Here is a 26,608-nt window from a genome sequence, read left to right as displayed (position 1 = left end):
AGTCTTGTGAGCATACGTGGAAGGTGTCTGGCACAGATCTTTATAATCCTATGTCTCCGCTGGCTTTCACCCATGGTGATCTGCAATACCTGGGTTGGACAGTTTCTATATACCTCAGGGCTAATTATTTTCTTTTTTCCTTAATGAATAAATCGTATGATAAATTAGATGAAATATTATTCACTACTAATGATATACCCACCAATGGACATCTGAAAAACAATTTGGGCAAGAGCAGTAAAACACAATATTAAACACCAGGCATGAGGCATTTACAAATCACAGCTGTATTGCAATTGCATGAGCTTAACACTGTGCTTTAAACAGTTTCACTTAAGCAAGATGTCACCTGACAACCATGCATTTCCAGGTGAGATTGTCTGGTGTAGCTGTTCTCTGTGCATGGAAACCATATTTACTGGAGGCTGTCTGAAAACAGCATTAGAACACTGCGCATGGCTAATTTGCATATCAAACTCCTCCTTTCCCTTCATTTTCATGAGGTCGGGTGAAAAGAGGGTCTTCTGGAGTAAAATAAACTGAGCCAATGGAAACCCAAAATATATAGGGTCAATTTTCATTTGGCTCGAGCACAATGTCTCGAGTACAGTTAGAACACACATGGAAACTCTCCCAAAGTCACATAAGCTGAGGCACTGGGAAAAAATGTGGTCTAATTGTAAGTGTTCAGGACAAATTTGGCTAATGAGTTCAGCAGATAACTCTGTCTCAAAGTACGGTCGGTGGTATTTGTGCCCTGGCAAATATCCTTGGACAACAAGTCTGCCAACTAGACTAACCCTATGTTTCAGGCCAGTGGGAAAAAGCAGAGGCTCTACAGTGCAGCAGTGAGTAGAAACTGCAGCTTACTCAGGCTAGAACATCACGGCATCGTGGTCTATAGAATATCTTGTGGCTATTAATTGGGAAATTAAATATTATAACCCTTATGACATGATAAATGTTCATTAACCATAAAATGTTAACCAAAAAGAATACAGTGCAGTAATACAGATCCTGTTCAGAAATCACAGAGGATAGTACTAATGTTTAATGCATGACACATTGTAACGGTATAGCATGTATACATATTAGTTCACATTGCTCTTGATGTGTTGGTAATAACTGCTGGTAAGGACTTGCACGCTACAGTACCACTGTGTCTTAAACCAGCTTATCCCAACCCTCCTCAGGTAACTCGCAAGTTTGGCATTGCAGTCCTGAAGCAGGCGATGGACTGGTTTGGGTATCATGGTAGTAACTGTTGTTACCCCCTCTGCCTGCTTACTGAGTCCGAGACCAAGCAGCTATGGAGTGACTTCACCTGCAACGGCTGGCATTGGACACCCAGGCTGAGGAAACTCGTGCACAAACGGTTTCACTGTTGTATTTCAGGAATCTCAATCTTTCTATAGTTAAATGTTCCCCAATCACCCTTCCCTTATCAAGTCACCAGTTTTTGTATTTGAATCACTAAACTATTTTCTGTATTGGCTCTTCCCTGCATTTCTGAATTTAGATGTGTTACTATATATAAGGTAACCTATTGTGTTTTTAGTTGAGAAAAGGGTCCTGCGTGTATCCAGATTGTGGGGCCAAAATAAAGGTGAAAAGACACATGCAGTCTCTCCATTCAACATTTTACACCACTAAAAGTTCTAATATAAAACAAAATCGACCTACTAAGGATGGGGATGTTGAATATTTAACTGTTTTGCTTTATTTTGCTTTAACTCTGTGTTGACGACAGATACCTCATACCACGTAATGTCAAGATGTGTGATTTGTAATTGTGTAATTTCCAGTCAAACAGAATATTCCTATCTGCCATTCTTACCGCTCTATACTTGTAGTGTGCTGTTCTGTAAAATAACTGCAATTCCAATATAATTGCAATAAATCATTTCCAGACATATTTGTAATGTAAAGGTATTTATTTCAGTACTCCTTAGTTACAGTTGTGTTAAAGCTTTCACATAACAGCAAACTGCACACAATGCAAAAACTTAGAAAGCTCAGTGTCTTTGTGAACAATATTTAAATCTTACATTCCATGTTTCATCTAAAGTGTATATAGCAGATTAACCACATGGGGGCACTGCTGTTTAGAAAAAAAACATAATATTAAAAAAATGATGCAGCAGTCACTTATCAAGGTCATCCCTGGATTTTAAAGCCACCATTTGACAATCAGAACCCTGTTCTCAAACAGCAACTCCAAACCTTAGCAATAAAAACAGAGGCCTGATAACTTTTGCACTGTGAATGCTGCAGGCAATTCAGTGATCTCTCTCAGTGTATGGTGCATGTGAACATTTTCATAAATAGCTCAACCCTACCCCACACAAAATCCCCCCTCCCAAAACAATAACCGTGTAGACCGCTTTGTAGAGCTGTCAGGAAGAGGACTGGGCCTCTGTTTGCTTATGGGGTGAGGGGAAGGTTTGAATCATTTTCAAGGCTTAAGCTCAAGGCACAAACAGCAGCACAGCAATATTTCAAAGAAAAGGTCATGAAGAATATTAGAAGCACACCAACTACAAAAACAGTGCCCTGTATATTTGGACGCTTGTGGAAGAAGAGGGAAGGGATAGGTTTTCTACATGAAATCTACAACATTAATAATTAAACAACAATTATTCTTATCTGTATTAAAAGCAGCAGTAACTGCCCCCCATAACCCACACATGGGCTGTGGCCAAGGAATATGATTCTGTCAATGAGGTCATGCACACAAGTATTGTTTAAATCGTGGACTAACACTGTTGTGTAGTTTAACTGTTTTGTACATGTGATGGTATAGTCAGTCAATATGGTATGGTATAGAATTGATGCTTGTCATGTCTGTTCCAACTCCTGGTTACTATAAATAAGATGATTTAAAAAAAATTAATACAAAAAAGTCTTGCAGGTTAATAATTTATACATAGCCAAAACATGCCCGAGGGTTTATGTTTTAAATGAAGGACATCAAAGGCTGCCTCAGTTTAAAGAACAATATACAGGGTTATGTTTTAAATGATGGGATGATCCAGACGGATTCTGCTGTTGTAATCTAACTAGGTACAATGAGCCAGAGGCGGGTTTTAAATTCAGATTTTCCACTTTGGAGACTGCAGTGTTTTTCATTGGCTTTACTTTTTTAAATTCTTGACATTTGCTTCTGATTTTGTGCCTAGGTGGGCTGTGTACAGCACGGGCTTCAGAACTGTGGGATTATGTTTTGCTTGACTTTGTTTACCGCTTTTTCTTTCAGGCACAAATACAGTCCTAAGGTATGTCAGACTGGACTTTAACCTGATTAGATATTGACATGGGAACCCTTTTAAGTTCCCTTTACTTGTAACGTGTCACGCAGGGGTAGTCATGAGGAAGAGTCAACAGACTGAGCTGTGTCACGCTGTAGTCTGAATCTCACTTTGGTAACCAGGACTTGGAACATCCATTTTAAATGAATATACCAGTCAAGATGGCTGGGCTTTTTTATACAAAATGATTAAACTACTAATGAATGTTAGTTTGTTAATGTTAGGTGCTCTTAATACAAATTCAGGTCTGGTTCAACCTGTTTATTTATATAACTTGATCACTAGTGTGGACTTATCTATAACTGGATCACTGAGTCATTGTGAAAAGACAACAAGTCTGACCTGGAGTCCTGCGAAGGAATTGGAATTGATATTGATATATTAGACACTTAATAATTTTTGTGATTGTTCAACTGCCGTCTTATGAAGCAAATGCAATTGACTAACAGTGACTTCAATTTAAGTAATGTGTTGCCACTATCTTAACAGAATAATGCGAAATTGCAATTTTGATCAGTGATGTGTTGGAATTAATTAAAAGAGAATGGGAATTGGAATTGATTCTAAAAAGGAACTGGAATTTAAAAACATAAATTGACCCCAAGCCTGTGTGTGATACAGAGACAATATAATTTGTATTGTGTTGGAATCTTTTCTAAGAACCTGATTAGAACAAATACCTACTTAAAGCAGGTAAGTGCAGAGAACCACTTGGCTGGAGACCAAGTGACTGGTAGCCCCATATTAACATGCTGCACCTTCAGAACACAAAACACAATATTAAGGCAAAAGTGTGTTAATGTTACAAGCATAAAACGTATTTCTTTTCAGACTATGTGAAAAACAATCAAGCAAGCTTCCTCAGCATTAATAAATAATGTCGACAACAATACCAATAATATTAACAACAGCAACAATAAGAACAATGATAATAATATTACTATTCACGCTTTTTTCCATAAATTAATTTAAATTTCAAATGCACGTTAAGCAGCTGAAAGGTTAGAGTGTCTGTATTAGAATGCTGTAACAGTCAGCAATGGATGACACAGTGTTGTAGCTCTGCATGTCATAAAGCCCTTATCTGGGGTTTAAAATCAGGCTTGTGCTAAGCACTTTTAGACTGTGGTTCTGATGTTCTGTACGGGCTAAGACTCACCAATTAGAGTCTGTAATGAAAACTCAAGAGAACAGAATCACACTGAAAATTATAAGGAGATTGACTGCCCCAGGAGTATAAGCCCTATAGAGATTCGAAGCAGGGGGAGACCCTCTGCTCCATATCGCTCCTTTTGAGTAGATACTCTCCCAGCAGGATAAGCCCCATAAAACCAACCATGCAAAAAGTGGCTTTACCACAAAGCAATGCAGAGAGACAGAGCACTGTAGTGCAGTACTGCAGAGCACCAAGCAGAATAGAAACAAAAACAGAGCAAAGTGCCACCCTGTCATCCATCCCTGAGGTCCCTGTTGGGTGCTGTCTCCTTGCTGTCATACCGACAGCCCGCGGGCTGTTTTGGCTGCACTGTGCGCCCTCTGGATCACTGCCTGGCACTTCTCTCTTTTCAGCAGCTTGTTGTTCTCGAACACTCCCTCGTTCCGGGGGACTCCGTGAGCTCCGTCTGGGAATGTCAACAAGCCTGTCCGGATCAAAAAATACAACTTTCAAGCAAACATTTCAATGGAGTGTGTGTTTTCAATTAATGGGATTCTCATATATGAACACTACAATGCTTTGCTTCTGCAGGGGTGTCATTGGAATGCATCCTCCCATGTCTGGAGGTTTGAATGTAGGAGGTTTGACTGCTTTTACACTTGTGTTTCTATACTAATAACGCCAGCTGTACTCAACTCCTTACTACAATAACAGATCTTACAGGCTGCAGTGTTTAGCCCTGGATTAAATAACTTTTGAAATTATACAACAGGGGTACCAATGTCTCTCATCCTAACAGGAGAAAATAAAATGAGAGAGAGAGAGAGAGAGAGAGAGAGAGAGAGAGAGAGAGAGAGAGAGAGAGAGAGAGATTCCAAGACAAGCAACTCTAACATCAAAAGTCAGGAGAGAATAGAAATGTATAAATAATTACCGTATCCCTCCACACGTCCGCTTTTGAACTCCCCTTCAAACTTCATCCCATCAAACCGAGTGAACACTCCACACCCCTGAAACTTACCCTGTGCAAAATCCCCTTCATACCTGGAAGTCCAGCAGAGCACTTTATTAATATCAGCCAAGGGGAAATATTGATCATAAACAAACCCCACATTCTAATACCGCCGTCATCACAAGCCCCTGCTAGTCAAGCCTGCCACACACCTGACCATAATCTCAACACATCTGGAATTGCTATACCTGCAGGGTGTGACAATGTTGCTTTCAACATTGAATACTGTTTTAAAACAAAAAGGTTAAGGTGACTCTGCCCTGGATCTGTTGTGGTTGGTCATTTTTGTTCTGAGTTTAAACTTAGATCACCCCTGATTGCAAAGACAATTTGTGAGAGCTGACCTTGACCCATCAGAAAATGACAAGACTCCACTGCCGTTGAACAGCCCGTTCTCAAACTGTCCTGTATAGCAGGTACCATCGGAGAATTTTAACTGCCCAACCCCGTGTCTTCGACCTGGAGACAAAAGTGCGACAGTTAAATATGGGATTGGTTTTACAAAGTGCGTAAGGGATCAAGGTTTTCAAGAAGCCACTCAGAGAAAGGTGTCTACGCGTCTTATCTTAATGGCAAACTTTTTTCCTAATCTCAGTATTCAGTGGCTTTATTGTGTAACTGACAGAACCCCTTAAAGAACTCCCCTGAAGGAACAATATAGAACAAATAAAAAATGCCAAATAAATGTATATGCCTGTTTTTAATCTGATCTATTGCAGCAGTTTATTCTCATAGCTCCCCTGCTAAAGACAGAGGCAGCCACACCAACAGAAACCCTACAGTTAGCTGCACAGTAAAGACAGATGTCCCTTGTAGTATAAGCCAATAGATACTTAGTATGTGAAGATGGAAGATCTTAAAAAGCTACAGTAGGCCAGTCTTATTGTTTAGGTCATGGATTGGCAGCTAATCAGGATTTAGCCTAATTGGTTGAGCTTTGTGTCAGCCAATGTTCCAAGTGCAAGTACATTAACTGCAGACTGGTACAATAGAACCATTCACAGCTCCATTAACAGTGGACTTTTATAATGCGGTGAACCTCCTGCCACTGCTCTGTTAGCCAGCCTAACAATCATCTCAACTGTACCACTGACCACAAAATGCAGTGCAAGAATCACACAAGGCACTTGTAAAAAGAAATCAGCAGCCTCATAAACGCCACACAAATCAAACACACTCATGTTAAAGGATTACAGACAGGTGGTAGGATCAGTCTGAACTGGGGACTGAGAAACATTTACTCATGTAAAGTCCTTATTGTTGTAAAATAACCTAATTGATACTGGTCTGCACACACTCACCAGAATGCAGCCTGCTCAATTTCAGGTCAGTGTCTTTTTTCATGGTTATTTTTTTTTTTTTTTTTTTTTCTGTGAGTAATTTATTTATTGTGCTTCACCATACTTTTACTATGTTTTGTTACACTTTGCTGTGATTTTACCACGGTATGCTACAGTAATTGTTTTAAATAGGCCTTCCATAGAAATGTGTTACATACATCTGAACTGTGGTGTATATTTGTAGAACTTTCTCACTTTGTTTTGTAATGATCTTTCCACATGTGCTTAATTTAACACCCACTCAGTTTGCACAAGTATAAAGTTTTCTACATTTTTTCAGCATGCAGAAATAGAAGACAAGAAACAAACTGTATTGGGTCTATGCAGAATACTTATTGCTAGTCTTTAACAATGCTAATATTGATTTTTCTCCAAGTAATAAATGGGATACACTCACATGCACATTATGCGTTAGGCAAAATGAGACGTAAGTCAGAAATTCTCCAAGGGCAAGTAAGAAATTCACTACATTAGATTTGTGTCCGTATTTTTAAAAGAAAAAAATAATTAATTAAAAGCAAGCTATTAATGTCAAAGAAAACACAATTTCTGAATTACCCTTGAAGAATTTCACAATTCTATTATTTATCTGTATGTAGGCATTTATGTACATGGAGCAGTTTTAGCCTATTCCTGGACAGCACAGCTTCCACACACCATGCTGGGGATGCAGGTATGTGGAGCAATTTAAACGTGTCACTCTTTGATAGAGGGGATGCAGTCTTTTGGGTAGAGTTTAAAGAAGTCTAAAATGTCCTGCCTTCCTTCCAGTCGCCATGATACTCCTCCCCACTGGAGTAGGTGAAGGATCCTCTCGTCAGTGTCATGTTTCAGGCTGCCTGCAAGTCAAACACACTACAGTTACGCTGAGACTAGAGGCAGGTGGAATGGGTAAACAAAAGCACACTGATCAAGGATTCAATAAATTGGTGGTCAGTGGAGGCAAGGTCTGGCAGCTAAATAAATCCAGATCAGACAAAGGGATTGTTTCACCTGCTGGATCAGAAATCCAGGCCAGTCCCTCTCTAGGATAATGGCCATTTAACCCCTTCTCAACTGAGTTTGCTCTAAATGATGCAATCTGCAATATACACCTAACGGTAAGATTGTGTATGGAGAGCTTTCTGTGAACGTGACGGTAGATACACCACTGTACACGAAAATAACTGTGGGGAAACTAGGATAACCTCGAAACCAACATCACTGAACTTATTTAAGCTAAACCCAGGGTAAGCAGTGAAACTTTCAGAAAGAGTTATATTTTAAAAAAATGCCCCTGGGCTACTCCAGATTACCGTTACAGTTAAGCACAAATAACAACATGTAGAAATTAAAACCGCAACATTGTCAAGGTTAGCACTTTGCAATAATGATTATCCCGCTATAAGGCGAGCAAAATAATGCCAATTGTGCAAATATTATGTTGGTATTCTAAGCACGCGAGCGTTAATGGACTTCTTTAATACAGTAAATGTTGCTACAGTAACAAAGTCAATTTCGGTCGCGTCACCGGCGTATCACTTCTAATGAGCTACTTTAGCCAATTAAAAGATAAACCAATTCCAAAATTACTAGCTGACAGTCGCTGCTATGAGGTAAAATTAATAAAATGTTTACCTGTGTTTTGGGGGTCTTAAAATCATGCAAATCCTCCCGTTTTTGCATTTACAGTTCGAGGCGAGCACACCAGCAATGCAACTGTTTTACTGTACACCCACTGGCGATAATTAGTTTCCCTAAGCCCCCGCCTCTTCTTGTAGCAATACCTCATTCACATATTAATATCGCTCGCTTCTATTGGCTGATACACTTACTACGTGTTGAATGTAATATCTGATTGGCGCAGCTACCTAAGAACCGTTACCATGGCGGCCATTTATTTTAGGGGCAGTGTTGGCGCTGAACTTGCAGGTTTAATTAGCTTAAGTGGTATGTCTGTATGTCATGTGTGTGTTTCAATTGCATTAACGAATGTATTCATTTACTCATAATATTGGCACTTTTTACAAAACATATGAGTACTATGTCTTATTAACAGACCCCTGAAATTAGGGAGCTTGAAAAAGGCATGGAGTTATAAGGGATGTTCTGGGAACAGCTCTTCTCTTCTGACCTTGTTCTGTTTTCCATCCCTAGTCTGAAGGCCTGGTCACACAATACACGTGGGGCGTTTCTTGTGTGACCATCCTGGTCAAAACAATGTCAACATGATACAGGGTTACCATATTAGATGAGGTTTACTGGCAGAACTTTAAACTTACTAATCCTATTTGATGGGTGGTGGGCAGCACTACTCCTACCAGGCTTCTGCAATGGCACTGGAACAATCTTTAAAGTGTAGCTGCTGAAAGCAATGAACAAAACTGTAACCCCGGTATATGATAGAAGCCATGCAAAGCTGTTGCACCCCCGGCATCCCTAATTCCAGCGACCCTGGACATCTGTCCAAACCAATCTTGCTCACCACTGAACCTGCCTTGCCACAAGGAGATGCAGATTTTATACAGTATGTTAGGATGTAGGTCAAAAAGATGTTCAGTCGCCCACTGCAAATATAGTATTATGAGTGTATACTATATACAGTAAATGAATTTAGAAATGGGGAAAGTGTGGCGGCTTTATCTCAAGTAAAACATCCTTATGTTTACCTACCAGAGTTACATTCAGGTAGTGGCACTCCCTCCCCTTCGGCATCTGCTGATTACTCTGTATCACTGCCCCCCTTAGACTGCTATACATGAAATATTGTTGCTGATTCCTGGACCCTAATTGCTTCCTGTGCTATTGTTTCACACCAATGGTAAGGCAGACGATTGCACGTACAGCACATGTATCAGCAAGCAGCTATTTATCAATAGTGTTGTATCTGAAACATGTGCATATCCTGGATAATCTAAATAATAATAATAATAATAATAATAATAATAATAATAATAATAATAGATCAGTGATAATGGAACATATGTATAGTATACAGTATTCTATATATATATATATATTATATAATATATATATATATATATATATATTATATATATATATATACAACACCACACACATATTATATAATATATATATAGATCTATATCTATAATATCCATATATATATATAGATAGATCATTTATCAGCAGAGAATGTGTTAAAACTGATAAACCACCAATTCGAGAGTGATTAAAATAGCTGGATTCTATGTTATGTTTCTCTTTTAAAAAATAGCAGTTAATTAAATGCTTTGAAAATACTGTATATCCCTTTGTGCATTACACCAGGTAATGGAACCTTCTATTATCATAAAATTGCTGTTCCCCTCCCCTCCTACCTACTGTAAATGGTGCATTCCAATAAATCATTCATTGAGCTGCTTTCCTTTTCAGCCAATCATAGCTGACCCGCAGGGTGGGATTAACAATTCCAGAAAAGGCAAAAACTAAATCAACCCAATGAAAACCTGTACCCTGCCCCTCGGTAGGGTAGATTGGCAAAGCGAAAGTTTGATGTGCACAAGCTTTTAGCGCAAACCTACTCTGAATAACGATTTAGAAATACCCTGCGGTGTGATTAAAAATACATCTCAAGATACTGAAAAATAAATTCAGGGCCAAGGGTTACTGAGAGGTGAGTACACTACACATCGTTGTCGTACGAAGGTCAGGACGATGTGGATTTCGAGATATAATTCGACACATCTGAATTAAAATGCTAAGGAAATGTGTGTTCCCGTATGCATACCTTTAGTCTCTAGCACGCCGAACTCATTGAACCTAAACACATAAAATGAGAGAGAAAACCGGCTCGATTGAGAGAGAGAGGCGAAAAAACAATGCGACCTTAAATTACACACTACTTCAGATTATTTACACAGCTGGCTACATTTTCCCTTCTTGGTTGAATTCCAAAAATCGGGCGACGGAAACAGTCAAGTGCTGCCCTTGGTTTAAAAACGCGAACTCTTCATTCGGGTGCTCGGGGAGGGGGACGAACGCCGTTCTTCTAAACTCCACCCACACCCGACGGCACGGTGGCGTGCGCGCGAAGACGCAGAGCGTGCGCGCCCGCGGGAGGGGGGCGATAGAAAATGGCGAGTCTGTGCAAAAGGCAGCAATGTACGATCGAGAGGCGCGGCTTTCGGCAGGAACTGGATTCGTGGAGGCATAAACTAATTCACTGTGTAGGTAAGCTCCTTTTCCATTGCATGTGGGCTCGGTCCTCGCGTCAGGGTGTCCGGTGTTTGTGGAGTTCGACTCTCGTTGTTTCCACTCGGTGCAGAAAGGAAAAAATTCTGTTTTCAACCATCGGGAGCAGCACGGAGCCTTTTTTTTTTCTTTTTTTTTTTTTGCCTCGCACAACTGTTCGCCTATGCGCGCACCCTTGCAGGAGCTGCGTTGTGTTTACGTTTTCACGTATGGGGCTCTTGGTCTTACGCGTGCCTGGTAGTTTGTTGCTTCATCTTGCAGCAGACGTTGTTTTTGTACGTGGGCGAACTTGGTTTTATCAGGGTTTTCTCTTGCAGCTCTGTTAGTTTATTTACCGCACTGAGGATGGATCACATGCCTCCACCAATCTGCAGCCGCTCTTGTTGCGAGGCTCTCCCGGGGGGAGTGAAGCTTCCCTCTCGCTGACTCGCTCGCTCCTTTCTGCCTTGGTCTTGAGGCGCGCCGCCGGGCTGCCCTCACTCGAGCGCGCATTGCTGCAAAGGGGAAGTCGCCTTCGTTTTGTTGTTTTTTTAATAAATGCACTTGTAATGAACGACGTGTTTAGAAAACACTTTTTATCACGTGTGCCTTTAACTGAATGTTAGATGATTTTTCATTTCTTAAAACATCTTTTTAAATTGATTTTACTAGTTCTTGTTTATTCAGACACCTGTTATTTAGTTAATTATTCATTAGCAAATTTGGTCATTTAAGTTTTCTTAAGTGAATACTAGTTTCAGCAGTGTGTACATTGATACGTTTTTAGACGCGAGTTAAGTAAAATGTCTCCGTTTTGAACCTCAACCCCTCCCCCGTCATTTTAATTTGGCGTGTTCTAGTATGTTATGTGATTGGGATTCACTTCACGGTGATTCCATATGCCAGTACACAACTATTCAAATACCCACCTCATCAAATACTTATATTGTCCTGCTTCTATTTAGTATCCTGTTTTGTATACATTTCTCGTTATACTGTGGGATTGTCGGTCCAGTAGGAACCTCTTGACATTGCGTTTTACTATCATCTCGCTAGATCCAAGCGAGTGAATTTGGTGGGATCTTGAGAGGGTCTTAATTTAATTGGTTGTGTGTTTTTTTTCAGCCGTGTTGTAACTAGTGGTAAATATTTAACATTTACTGAAAAGATTCCAGTGTAAAATGTGTGTTTTCAAGTTTGTAATCTGCACAGCGCCATGACTCTGACCTATTTATTGACAAGTGTAAAAATTAGACACTGAAGACAAGGATTATGCTGCTTGGCAGTTGGAACCAAACTGCAGAGGATCTTGTATGAACTTGATCCTACTCAGTTGTTTTTCACAATGAACAAGTTGTCTGTTTGGCTGTGTGTGAGATCTATAACAACAGATATACTGTTAATGATTTGTAAAAACACTGCTAGCTAAAATGTTAAATTGAGGATCATTTTTTAAATGTATTTATATATTTAACAGGGACAGTGTACAAATTAACATTTGTGAGGTGTCATGAAATGCATTGCTACCAGATTTAGCTGTGAGCTAATTATCATTAGCAGCCCCTGGACAAACACAAAACAAAACAGTAAAGTAACATTTACAGAAGGGAATGTGATCAAGCATCAGAATTGTAAAAGGACAAACAAAATGGTACAATAAAGATAGAGAAAGAAATGGCAGATGAAAAGGCGCAGCAGACATATAAAAACAAATGAAGAATGATAAACATTTAAAATGCATAACAAACTAACTAATGCAATCGCACAATACAGAAGACAGAACAGCCAGTGCCCTTTCTTGATGTCCCGACACAATTGCCGCACACTCTGCCACTCACGGCAGGAGGGACAAGCAGTCTGTATGCATGTAATACACGGGGCAGTGTGTGATATGAGAATTGAATGCGCATCCGAGGGGTGGGATGCTACATAAACAGAGGGTGAAAACCAAGAGGTTTATCCAAGAATCCTGCTCAGAGGGTGGGAATTAAATTTGCATTAATCACACACTACACCATGCACTATTTTTTAATAATCTCTGGGGGGACTATTAACTGCATGAGCCCAATGAAACAATATGCACACCAGTTATTATAAATATTATCACATGTAATCTTTGGGGTCCAGTATCATCCCCCCCGACACACACATTTACTGGTTTATATAAAAAAAATTTTAAAAAACCAAACCAAAAAATATAAGTACATTTTAATTTTATTTGTAATGATTTCTTTTTATATTTGGTACAAAACTGGATTTTTTAGTTGACCACTTCAAGCAGTGAGTGTTAGCTACCGTGTACTTTTTATTTCAAGTCTTTAGAACGAGATAGCCAGGTGAGGAATTCCTCAGATTATAGCCATAGAATAAACTCTTGTTAGCCCGGCTTGGTTTGTGGAAAGCCTTGGGCTCTGTATACTCTTATTTCCTTCCTTGACCCACAGCTAGTCTTATTTCAGTCAAAAAAAAACCAAATCCAATCCAACAGTAACACCGTGTCACTGTAAAGGCTCATCTTCTGGTGTATGCTGGGATGACACTGTATGACTAAGATGTGCATCAGTCATACTTCCAGTATGTGCATTGAAAATGCAGTAATGTACTGTTTTCTATGAGATTTGATTAACCTCCAACAGAACTAAATGTAGTTTTATATTTAGAAATTGAATTCAGTGCGTCTTTCTGGGTGGGTTAGTGTATTGCTTTTTACCTGTCATATTTCTGTGGTGCTGCTTTGTCACTAATTGTAACATATATACAGGAAAAAAAAAAAAACTTGGAACCAAAATTGGTGGTCTTGATCTTTTTCAAGTTCATGCTTAGTTTGGTATGGTCTTTAGTTGGCAAGACAGATGTGTGTTATTTGTTCTTGACAGCCAGGTTGCACCACTCCCTTTGGTGCTGTTTTACATGTAGATCTGTACATCACACAGGACTTTGAACCAGGGTCCTTCAGTTGACGACCACCTGTGCTTATGTGCCAACTGCCTGGCCCTTAAGTAGCGCGAATGCGTATTTGAGTTTCACACTACACAGAGCATTGTGTACTTTAGATAAGGTCATGAAGTTCCCTTGAACTAATTTACCTGTATTTTGTCTCAAACAGACTGAAAGGAATTGGTTGTTTTGTCATACCATTCTAAATGAAATAATATTCTCTGAATAATGTTTTTAAAGGAGTCCAGTGCTACATCACATGCTTGTATCACCAAGACTTATAAGAAAAACCTCCCTTTTAAAACTGCATTTCCCGAGGCTACGTCTTGATGATGCAAGATATTGCTTGGGTTGTGGTTTGCACCGTTTCAGCGTTTACTGTGCAGAAATCAGTCACACCTGACCTCATGATTTCTGTGGCTTGTCAACGTGCAACTCGCGAAACTCAAACTAGTGGCCTAAAGAGCTCTGCTTTGGTATTCTGCACTTGAGATTCGTATGTGTGTGGCTGTGGATTTCAGAAGAGCTGCAGCTATTTGATTAAGCAATTTTATTGATCACAATAGCTTTAATTTTGCAAGCCTCAATTCAACATTTATTAATTCCACCTCGCTCACTACCCAGAAACACGCTTTCCGTGCACGTAGCTAGGCTGAAGGGCCTCTCTGTTTTGTTTCATTTTTAAAAATGAAACCTTGATGGTTTTTATCTGAAAAATGACTTTCTGTCCTCAACAGTCATTCCTTTAATAGAATATTCTCCCAGCCTTATCCCCTCAATAGTTACAGAAAAAATAAGTTCAGGAATGTGCATTTAAATTGGAAACTGGTAACTTTTTTCAAACTGTGTACATTTCTGTCTGTAACATTGCTCTAAATGAAGTTGTCCTACTGACCCAATTAAATCCAGTCCTGGAGACTAAATGTGATTTTGCTGCTGAACAGATCTAGTGATTTTTATTCCCCCCATGTTTTATTACTCATCAGTGTAACATTACACTTTCTTATACATTACATATTATTTGCTTTCTCTGAATATCGGAAATAGACTGGTGTGAACCAGGAATGGAAATTATTGAATCTATTTTATTAGGTTTTTTATTTAAGCACATCGTTCGTAGTAACCATATCTGAATTTGCACATTTTTATATTTTATCTTTTCAACACCAGCACATCCATTTACTAGATATCTGCATTGTTCGTGGATCAGTCATGTATTTAAACTGTCTCAATCGTGCACTGTGTTTTTTTTTTTTTTTTGTAGAATATAAATTGATGCTACAGCGGTATCCCATTACATTTCTTTATAAGAACATGTTATTTAATCGAACCGATCTTTACTGAGTTTGATTTTATAAACTGTGTTTGGTTTGTTTGTTTCACAGCAGTGCTTTTGCACTTCAAGTTCTTGTGCACGGTATTGTAAATTCAAACTTAACACAGTTCTCAGTTTATTAACTTGTTTACTTAATTATTTATTGGCTGCTATTCTGTTAAGTGCAGAGGCTTTTTTCTTGAATGGTTGAAATACAGCACTTAAGGGAATACCATATGTGAGTCCTGACCATGCAGGATTGCAGTTTGCCTTGCAGCTGCATGTCGAAGCATGGAGTTGGACTATTTTCTGGGAAATAGGAAGAGGTGAATGTCCTGAATGCTTTGGTGTGAGCTGTTGGTTTCAGGGTTTAGAGGGTGTGTGTTGTAATAGTGAAGTCAGTCAAGCTCAGGGTCGGAGCTTTTTTTTTAAATAAATAAAATTGGATTTATATATATAATATATATTTTAATTATGGAATTTTTTGTATTACCATAGTTGTATCTCTACAGTACCTCCAAACTGTAAATATGTTGGAAATGGTGGTTTGTGACTGGTTACATACCAGACTCAATCTAAAGTGAATACATAAGTAATGCAAATTATTTAATTGTGGCAACCTCTAAATGTGAACTACAATATGGTGAACTACAAGAATTTAGCAATGGAGTACGACAGAGAAAAATCCTCCTCACTCTCCCAGTTGTACTTTTCTTTCTTTGGTTTCCTCTTTCTGTGTCAATCCAAACACACACAGTTGTTACTTAGGACTACTTTGCTTTTTATAGTGTGTTCAGTAAAAAGGCCTATTGTTTGCACCACTAAATAAACCTGGTTTCAGTGGGTCTTAACACAGTGCTCAGTTGTTTATTTGGGACACCAGTGCTCAGTTGTTTATTTGGGACCCCATTGCACTTCGCTTCGGCGAGTGAATGATGGGGCAGGGGCTCTGTAACGGGGCATGTCTTACCATTTTATTTTTCTATGTCGTTGCTTCATTTGTGTGGCCAACCCTGGTCAAGCTGAAATTGGATTTTCTGTTTTCTAGTACAGCTGGGAGGAGATGTCCCTGCAAATTCTTATATATATATATATATATATATATATATATATATATATATATATATATATATATATATATATATATATATATATATATATATATATATATAAATAAAAACCCAACCCTGCTTTAATTCAGAGAAATGTAGGTCGAGAGGAATGTTAAATGACATGCAGTCTTGGCAGTTATAGAATAATCCCACAAGTGCAAGACTTTTCACCAACCTGCAAGCTTATAAAATGTGTGTGATCACATTTATGGTGACCTATGGATACTTTTTGTCTGCGTTTTGGGCGACTTGTGAGAATCGTCTCGTGGCTATATTTAGTTGTTGGCGTGAGTGTTGTATTGTGCATCTAAACTTGGCTTGCATTTGTGGCATGTGCAGTAACTGTAAACCCCTTTTTATATCTGCATTTGTGTTTTTCCAAAGGAACTCAGTCTGTGATAGAACTGCTTCATTTTGTAGTATACTGTTAGTTTTGGTTTTTTTATTTAAATCTTCGTTTCGGAAGCATTCTACCACCACGTTGCATGGATTGTGTTTCTCTTGGATATCAACAATTGAATACTGTAATGTAAACTTTGATGGGAGTTTCTTGCAGCCTTGTTTTGTTTAAGAAACAGTGCTGTGAAATTCATATCGCAGATCTGTAACAAGTGATGTAAGATCATCATTACTTTATGAATGTATTAAACATTTATACAGGTTATTTGTAATGGCAGTATTCAGAGATGCATCTCTGTGCTCACACTCAACAAGTAAAGGCTAAGTTTCCATTTCAAAGACCTCACTAGAGGCAGTCCAAATCTGCAGGAAAGTATGCAAAAAACTGCAGTGTTCTGTGGAGCATCTTGTGTGTTTTAGTATTTGTATTTAATAATGGCTTATACAGATGTAAATCAAGTAACCCTAATCATATCAAACAATTTGAATATATCAAGCATTTTTTATCAGTCTGTGTCTGATGATGATGTAGCTGCAGAATATGATGACTCTGTGGAAGACTGCAAATTCCAGGATTTCAGAGGAGTTCCAATATCTGCAGAGTTGGCCTGCCATAGACTCCACCTACACTGAAAGAAGTGTGCGCCAGGGGATTACATAGAAACCTTGCTCACAAATGACAGAAATCTTCATCCCCTTTGTTCAATAGGAGAGCTGTATTTTATAAACCGCACTCTATGAATTGCAAACAGTCACTGTTATACTTCCACGAATATTCAAACTCCCAGTGGCCTTGTATTCACGTCTCAAAACCTTCCAATTATCAGAAGTAGTTATTTTAATAGGAATTGCCAAATCCCTTGAAAGAATTGGTAGCTTATCTTGAAGTCACTTTTGACAGCCTGTTCGGTCTGCAGTTGCTCCTCATAATATCTGTTAGTTGCGGTAACCGTGCATGCAGTATTTCCAGCACATCTAGCCACATGAATGTGGCCATTATAAACAAATAGGCCTTTTTTCTTTTTTCCTTCTCGCAATTGATACACTGAGTTACTGTACAAAACTCGTCAAAGCACTCAAATGGTTGTCAGCAATTTAAATGGACATCTGAAATTACATTTACTAGCGTACCAATAGGGGAGGTCATAGTATCTCAAAGAAATACATTCAAACAAGATCAATTTCAGAGAAAGTTGGATATTCAAAGATTTGGCTATTTTGAGGTTGACCAGCTTTTAATCATCCGAAAATGTGTTCTTAAGCACTTTGGCAAGTAGGCCTACACTATTGAAACTGGTGCCTTAATTTGCCCTGAGGCTTTTTAGATGCTAATTAGATTTGCATAACCCTGCTAGTTTGTAATTGAGCAAGGTCACACAGCTTGTACACAACATGTAGCTGACTCAGTGCTGTGTGCATGTGAGCGGAATCCTTTCAAACAATACTGGAGCAGTAATTTCGAACAATGGAGTCTGTTTAAGGAATAAAGTGCTCTTCTAGTTAACAAGTAATGCTATCGGGTACAGTATCTCAAGCAACATTTGTAAATGCACCAGTTAATTTTTTTTTTTTATATAATTTACTCGTCGGCAATTGATTTTTACCCTGTTTTTCTCCCAATTTGAAATAGCCAATTGTATTTTAGACTCGGAACATCGCTAACACCCCTGCGCTGACTTGAGCGGCGAAGATGAACACACGCTGTTCTTCGAAACGTGTGCCGTCAGCCGACCGATTCTTTCACTCTGCAGGCTCGCAATGCAGCCAATCCAGAGCTACAGGGTCAGAGGACAATGCAGCCCTGGGCAGTTTGCAGGCCAGACTACAGGGGTCGCTGGTGTGCAGTGAGCCGAGGACACCCTGGCCAACTTAAACCCTCCCCACCTGGGTGACGCTTGGGGGCTCTCGTCGGTTGGCAGTGGAAAAGCCTGGACTTGAACAGACGACCTCCAGGCTACAGGGTACTCCACGCGGAGTGCCTTTACTGGATCTGCCACTCGGGAGCCCTTTGTTTTCTTTTTAATAAACCACATACATAGCAGTTCAAGAAAACCACAGGGCTGATTTGAAATGTAATTTAGATAATTGCTGGTGTGAAGCAGTTGACTGAAATTGTAGATATTATTTTGGGTGTTCTACAGCACAACAATGGAGAAATAATGAACTATTAGTGCGGGTAGTTATGGTGAAATAAATTTAAGCAAATGATTTGTGTACACAGCATTATCCGTACCATTGGATCAGCAAATGCATTCTAGGTTGTTTAAAATACAGTAAATGCAGCCTGCAGAGAAGTATGTAATTCATAATGATACAGTAGCTTAAGTGATGATCCGGACCAGTTGCAAGGAGTGGACTTTATCGTGGTATATTTGTGGTAGGTGATAGTAGGCTAGACGATATCACAGCAAGATCACACAGATGTATTTTTATATCATAAAGGTTTTACACCACACCCCTTATTTAATCAACTCCCTCAAACCTCTCTCTCGATTTTAGTTTTTGTTCATAATTTATCTTCTTGTATGGTTTGTCAGCAGTGACTGTGTTTTTCGATGAAACAATACTTTATACCACAGGGGGTTTGTGTGACAGTGTAGCGATACAGGTGGTAGACATTTCAAAGTTGAAGTGCAGTCCACAAGCACACGAGAGATCTGCTGTTTTTACCAGCGAGTTTAACGGACAGTACAACTGTGGCTCAGTGTGACCTTTAATTGATCTGCAGTCATGTAGTCTGTGTCCCTTGAGGATTATTTTGTCAGCCTTACTGCTGCATTTATTCTATTGGTGTCTGACCAAGCACTAGATGTGGTATTTACTCCCTGTTTTGTTTTTGTCTGCAGTTGAAATGCAGCTGTCCGTGGTAATGTTTTTTCAGTGCCCATACCCAGTGTCTTATGATATATGCTATCTGGACGATGTGCAACACAGGGTTAACAATTGTCTCGGTTTTTATAAAAAATAAATAAAAAATAGGTGCATCATATCTGCTTCCAGAGCTCTTTAGTATAAGCCGTATGTGTCAAATGAAGTTTTGCCGCAAATAAATGAAATAATTGGATTTCTCTTCTACTCGGAGAACAAGAATGTATTGGATAGAATTATATAAATAGTGGGATGTGTGGCACTTTTTTTTTTTTTTTTAAAAGAATTGGTAAGTTTTGCTAAAAGTCATGTCAAACTTCTAAGTGCTAGAGGCCCTCTGTTAAACTGAATAAAACCGGTAGGATTTTAAAGTAACTGCTAGGCAGCCCACAGTACTTTCATTTGCTCAATCGCCTGCACGCCAGTTCAGTTTGTGCTTTACCACCTCAAATTTGATCAGATAGCTACAGTTGCACGGCTGACTATATACCTGTTGATTGTATGCTAAATAATAAGTGTGCAAATCTTTCTTTGGATTGAACTAGACTGTTAACTTTCACAATAGAACAGTTGGAGATAACTTCTCCCCAAATCTGTTCAGTCCCCCAATATAGCTGTTTGAATTATACTTTTCAGGAATTGGCTTAAGCTTCACCAAGGGCTCGTTTGCATGAAATGAAGCAGTTCTCCTATTTTACTGCAGTATGCATGACTTGATGTGGTTGCTAAGCAACATTTGAATCCAATATTTACAGTTAATAAGAATGATACAAATATGTGCTACAGTGACAGATTGGTGAAAAAGCAAATGTGGCAGGGTATGTTTGATCAGAGTAGAGTTAATCTTCGGTTTCTGAAGAAAATCTGTATTACTAATTGAAATCGTAACACAAGTAATGGTTTCTTTTTCTTAAAGCAAAGTACTCTGGGGATAAAGAGTTGTGCTCTGAATTTGCTTGCTCTCAGACCCCTAGTTCTGTGTTTTTTGGGGGGATTGAATAAGTTACTGTTGGATCTATTCAGTACATCGGTTGTGGTAGTAAGTCTTATCAACTTGTCACATTTCTCCATGTCAAGTAATTTGTGTTATGCCTTTTCTTGTCAGCTGACTATACATCTGAACTGTTTGTCTCATCTACTCACGTAGCATTGAATGATGCTTTCTGATAGTCTTGTTTTAAAATTGTACAATCTCTGTCTCCACACACCAATCCTGTGAGATTTTACGTTTGAGAAAGCTCCTACAACAGTATTAAAGGTGCTTTTGTGTGTGTTCTTTTTCCAGGGTTTGAAAGCATTTTGGAAGGGCTGTTTGGACCAGGACTCGTAAAAGACCTCACCGTATTTAAAGGTAATTGTTTATTGTTAATAAGAATCCCTTTTAAGGGGACCTTATGTCTTTTAGTAAACACACTTTTTCAACTGCTAAGGTCACAAACAATCTCTCATGGTGATACCCTATGTGGTATATTAAGCAGTATGTAAATAAAGAATACACTTAATATAATGAGATTCTGACTGTCTAAGCTTTCATCTGTGTTTTTTAAAAGCACAATGCATGGATCTGGTGGAAAATGACTAAACCTTGGACTGTATATGTAACCATCCAAGGCTTTTTTATATAAACTGGAAATGGCTGCATTAAACTTAACTGCATATTTTTTTCTAAACTGCTAGTTTGGTAGCCATTGCTGACAAATACATTTAGCTGTCAGTAGATCATTTTAGGAGTGTAGCTTTTGATCATCTTGTCTCATCATGATGCGATTATTCTTGAGTCATTTGTATTCTGAAGAAACTAAAATAAATTTAGTCCTCGGTGTAAAACATTTTTTTCAGCCTACTGTTTCCATAGCAACCTGTGTTGATAGTTTTTAAAAAAATTACAAGATCAATTTAAAAAGACATTTTGAAAAAAGCATTTGTTTTAATTTGTCAACAGGGCTTGCTCTAATATAATCAAATCCTCGGGCAATGGCAAGTTTGAGAAATTTGACTGTTCAGGTTTTTTTTTTTATTCCCCCCCCAATTCTAGAAACATTTGTTTGGTCTGAAAATCAACTTTAGATCAGTTTGATGGAGTTGACATTTATTTAATGGTGGTTGACAGGATGCAATGGGGTGCACTTTGAAAGGGTTCAACCTGTATACCAGGGTGCAGTCTGCAGACTATACTGTAGTTTTGTGTACGTAGGGATCACAGCAGAATACATTGAAGAAACATGAAGTGAATTAATGTATTGCCTTGAGGCAAATTATTTGACCTGTGTCAGTTGATCTAAAATATGAATAAACGTAATCATTTTCTCAGCAACAGTCACAGCTGTGGCATTGAGCGATAATAGTTAGAAGTACAAGACATGCCTAATTGTCTATTTAACAGGGCTGGGTATCGGCAGAGTTCACGATATACATCGCGATACAAGGGTCATGATACACTAAATTAAGCATGAAAATTAAATCACACAGTTGTTTCATTTGCTTGTGCAAGTGTTTGCAATAACACTGGTAAAGCACTTTTAGTCAAATAAGCTTCACTCCTGTTTTGATTTTGTTTCCTGTTTAGCCAATGGCACCTAGGCTAAAAACAATTGGTTGCCAAGTGAAATTGCTGGGTGCCACTTCAGGAGCAAGTTGGTTGCTGTCATTCAACTGCTTAACTTGTTAAGACATTGCAGTGATACTAAAACAGTGTAATGTCTGTACTCACTTGTTTGTTGCCACATTCTGCGGAGTGGTTAAACTATGTAGCTGATGACAGCAATGAACTCTGCATGTTTATTTTAAATGTTTTGCAAGTTCGTGTCTGGAATTATTGACAGCGCATCTAACTGTGTACAGTTGCAACATGGGAAATAATTGGCATGCTGCAGCTCCAGTGCTCAGTGCTAGTGAAGTCCTGGTCTGACGGCATGTAACACAGACAGCTCTTATGATTACATGTTACCGTTTTATTTCACAGTTTAATTGCAGTGAGTTGGTTTGTCTGTTTACGATATTAAATGCAACATTTTAAAACACTCGGGTTTGTTTGGTCGTCGTCCAAACTGTTGTATGAAACTGGGGTTACCGTATTCTGTATTAATGCAGCATCTATCTGCGCTTTATATTCAATGAAATTTTTGTTTTTAGTTTATTTGTTATTTGTTTGTCTCGCACTTCAGTTTATTTAAAACATGTGATAGCAGTTTTTTCCCCATTTAGACCAACATCGTGGAGCATTCTTAAATACTGACACATGCTTTTAAAGGGAGAGGCAGCGTTTGTGTGTTACAGGTGCCAATGCGCCTAACCCTATACTGTTTTACATATTTTTTTGGTCGCATTTGCAACCATTTTAGTCGCAGTCTGGAGCCTGGCAAATACTGTAAATAATAATACAAGTTTGCTAGCGCACACAGATTTTGCAGATAGTTTTGAATAAGTTAATGTTTCTAGTGTAGCTTGGGCATATCGTTATCATACCTTCCGATGATGTCTGTAACTGCGATGGTGATGTGCTTTGATCAGATTGGTTGTATTCCCTGAATACTTGATTCGAGCCGTACACATTTTACACAGCGTCTCATCAAGAACATGAGGCGAGTCCACACTGGATTTTAAACCAGCCGGAGCAGGTTGAATTTCCGTTTTTTTCTCAGCCGCTGGTGGACTTGACAAACATCCTTAACGCTGTGATTTGGTAGGTGAGGCTGGTAGGGTTCATGCTCATAAGTGATATTATCTAATTATCAGTGTAGACACAAATTAGTGCATGCTCTTGTTCATGTTAACAGATTTTTACTTCAAGAAAAACTGTGTACCGATACAGGGGTCATAATCGTGTCGTCAAGGAAAATATCGCGGTGAATCGATGAACCGGCACTAGACATTAGTGTGCACAATTAATGTTACATTGTGTTCACTATTTTATTAGTTTACAGATTGGTGTACACTGCTACACTGTATCAGTACTTTTGTAGCAGGTTGTATAAAAGCAAATACTGTTTGTAGGGGAGGTTGCTACTGTAGATCTCCCAAAAATAAATACATGAAATGCTCCAATTGCTGTCCATAATTTTGTTTGCATCCCACCCTAAAAGGATGTTTTGAACTCCGGTGAGGTTAGCTAGCTGCGTTTCTGGAAGAATATAGTGTAATGACCATCTGGGTGATGGGTTACATTTTGTTTGAGAGATTGATGCCACCTGCAGTGTACAAACTGAAACCTATTGAAATGCTGCTGAAAGACGATGCTGCTGTTGTTCAGCAGGGTAATCTGCAGACCGTCAATGAACAGAGCTTGATTCAGTATTGAGATTTACAAGGGATGAGTTGAGGCATACGCAATACAATCACTGCTCCGTATAAAGAAATTCTGTTTTGGGATGTTTCCAGTGTCGGGTGAGTAGACAGTTATGACTTGCTAATCTAATTAATCATCCCATGTCCATGTTGTAGGGTACTGACAACCTAAAACATTTTTTGTCCAAATGACTCGTGCATCACTTCCCAACATCAGTATTTATTAAAGAAGTTAGTATATGCACAGAAAACGTGTTTTTAAATTCCCAAAGTACAATTGACGCAGATTTACCAGAGAGATTAATTCCCTTAATCCGTCCATTTACTAATGGCAGACGTGTTGTTTTTTTGTAAACATTATGCTATATACCTACTGTTTTACACAAAACCATGCCTCTTTGCACAGACTATGATTAGAGGCAGACATCTCTAGTTCATCGGAAGAATACCTTTCCAAGAGCAGTTGATGAGGAATTCCAAATATTTTGGCAAATAACACAATATCTTGTGTTTTTAAAAAAAAAAAAAAAAAAAAAAAAAAAAAATGTTTACATCAGTGTTTCAGAAGGAATTGTTTCACCTCTTGACTTAATGTTGTTTATTTTGTTTGAATACCAAAGTCGGAATGTTTTCTAAATAACCCATGGTTTTAATTTGATTAAATACTTTTTGTTTATAACAAAAGGTGCCCAGACTAGGAATATGATATTTGATGATTAAAATTGTACAATCTTGAACTAATAGATGTTTCTTGAGCAGAGGCTTATGACGACTTGCATGCATCTTTGAATGATTTAATGGAGAAGGTGGAGTTCAAATATGAATCTGATTTGTCAACATGTGACTGTCTGCTTATAAACTGTGTTTCTCTATTGTGGGGAAAATAATTGGTGCCTCTCTGTAGGTATGTACATAGTTTGTAAATACAGATGGCTTCAAATGTCATTTTTTTAATTGAAGATCAGGCACTTGTCAACCGCACTTAAGGATTAGTATGTGAATGGCAGTCAGTAATCTTTCAAGTTTGACCACAGTTACATTTTAACTAGAGCTACAATGGTATGCCAGAATGATGGGGTTAAGGGTATTGCAGGGCACAATTGCTGGAGAATTTATGAGGAAGTTTTTACAACCATGGAAAGCTTGGAATAAAACTTGTTTTGGTAGAGAGATGAAAATGGGATGTGAGATGCGTCTGTCTGACACATGAGAACTGGATTTAGAGGAGACCAAATAGATAAAGTTCAGCAAGAGGGCGCTCTAGGTTGAAATCTTTTTAATTAACAGAGGAAATATCTTGTATGTGCTGGCAGCCAAGAAGGAGAGAAACCATAAGTTCAAATAACCTCTATTTGTTTTTAATCTCCTGTGCATTTACTGCTGGTTTTACAGACCCTGAATTGCAAATCTTTGACTGCCTAATGTTACCGTGCAGGCCTAGATTAATGAAAGCAGCCATTAAAGCAAGCCTATACTGTAGCAAACACTAAATATGACCCTGTTTTGTATAATTGTCTTTTCAAACCTGGTGAGCCTGGAGAAAAGTCATATCTCTTGTAACATTTCATTACACTTGACAGCACTGCTCTGTTGATACACGCATGTTCAAGTGAAGCTTCTTGAATACTGGAAGAAAATTGACTTTGCCATGGCAACAGCCCTGACTTGAATGCACTGTTATCTGCATCAAAACAGTTCTTTTTTTAGTCAAATTGATTCCTTTGAGTTCCAGATAATAAAACTATTTATTAATGTGCAACGATTAACCTGATGTGATATTGGGTACAATATAACCGTACTCCAGTTAGGGAGTTCAAAGTTTGTGGTGTATAATCGGTACTTGAATGTTACTCAATTACACTGTGTGGAATTGTGCAAATAGAGAATTCATTTTTTACATCTTTACACTGTTATCCTACTTCCAGTAGTGTATATCAACATAGAAAAGCAGTCAGAAGTACAGGTTGCTAAATACATCTTGGAATAAGTGTTTCCTGTCTTAATTGGCATTTTTTATTTATTTTTTCATTCCTGACTGAAATGTATTTAAGGCTATTTTTCCTTCCCTACAGATTATGAGCCAGAAGGGGTTTCTGATTGGTCGTTCAATAAAAACTGTCTCTTCTGTTGCTTAAGACGAGAAAAAGTGAAAGTAAGCCCATTCTGTTCTTTCCTTTCTCTGCTTGCCTCAATCTGTAAGTGTATATGTATTTCATGCTGCCGTTTTAGAGAATGGGATGTGAGGTAGCACAGTGTGCTCAGGACACTGTCAGTCCTCAACTGATGTGTCTCTGTGTTAAGGGCAGGGGTTTTATCCCCAGTGTCCTGGCTTGGCAGATTTAATAAAACTCATCTGTTCTCTGCTGGTTTTAACCTGTTAAATGAAGTTTCATTTGATTCTTGAAAGAAACGGTCAAATATTTGTATTTCTTTATTGGTGCATGTTTGGAACCATGTATTAGTATTTTGTTAGTACAAGACTGTGTGAACATTTTGAATGAGTTCTCCTAGGGTCGGTACTTCTGTAGAGTTACTTAAAGCTAACAGATAAACTGCAAGCATGTTTTTAAAAGGGATTCTTTATCTGTTTATTTTATATATACTTTTTTATATAACCTACTTAATATCCTATTATCTGTTTTCTCTATTGAGGTTTCTGTATTTATCATTATTTACCAGAGGTACAAATGTAATGTCCTTGAAG

General features: G+C 38.4%; 1 protein-coding gene and 1 long non-coding RNA gene across 3 annotated transcripts; one reads left to right on the top strand and one right to left on the bottom strand.

Moving 5' to 3' along the window:
* Window positions 1-1,913: 1,913 nt before the first annotated feature.
* LOC121326262 (MORN repeat-containing protein 4-like) lies at window positions 1,914-11,456 on the bottom strand. Of its 2 annotated transcripts, none has more exons than XM_041269496.1 (5): window positions 11,346-11,456; window positions 7,577-7,655; window positions 5,821-5,935; window positions 5,399-5,508; window positions 1,914-4,948 (listed from the first exon to the last, which is right to left on the bottom strand). In XM_041269496.1, the coding sequence occupies exons 2-5, from the start codon at window positions 7,641-7,643 to the stop codon at window positions 4,800-4,802; spliced, it is 441 nt and encodes a 146-aa protein (XP_041125430.1). In that variant the 5' UTR covers window positions 7,644-7,655; window positions 11,346-11,456; the 3' UTR covers window positions 1,914-4,799. The 2 variants fall into 2 exon arrangements, with proteins under 2 accessions (XP_041125430.1, XP_041125429.1); XM_041269495.1 differs by lacking the exon at window positions 11,346-11,456 and adding an exon at window positions 8,434-9,686.
* On the top strand, window positions 10,443-26,290 carry LOC121326264. Its single transcript, XR_005951440.1, has 3 exons — window positions 10,443-10,989; window positions 20,906-20,971; window positions 25,977-26,290. It is a non-coding gene; the product is annotated as an uncharacterized LOC121326264 (long non-coding RNA).
* The last annotated feature ends 318 nt before the right edge of the window (window positions 26,291-26,608 follow it).

The sequence above is a fragment of the Polyodon spathula genome, chromosome 13 (assembly GCF_017654505.1).
Source record: "Polyodon spathula isolate WHYD16114869_AA chromosome 13, ASM1765450v1, whole genome shotgun sequence".
Classification (NCBI taxonomy): Eukaryota; Metazoa; Chordata; class Actinopteri; order Acipenseriformes; family Polyodontidae; genus Polyodon; species Polyodon spathula.
The sequence above is the reverse complement of the archived record's forward strand: the minus strand, read 5'-3'. Positions and strand labels throughout refer to the sequence as shown.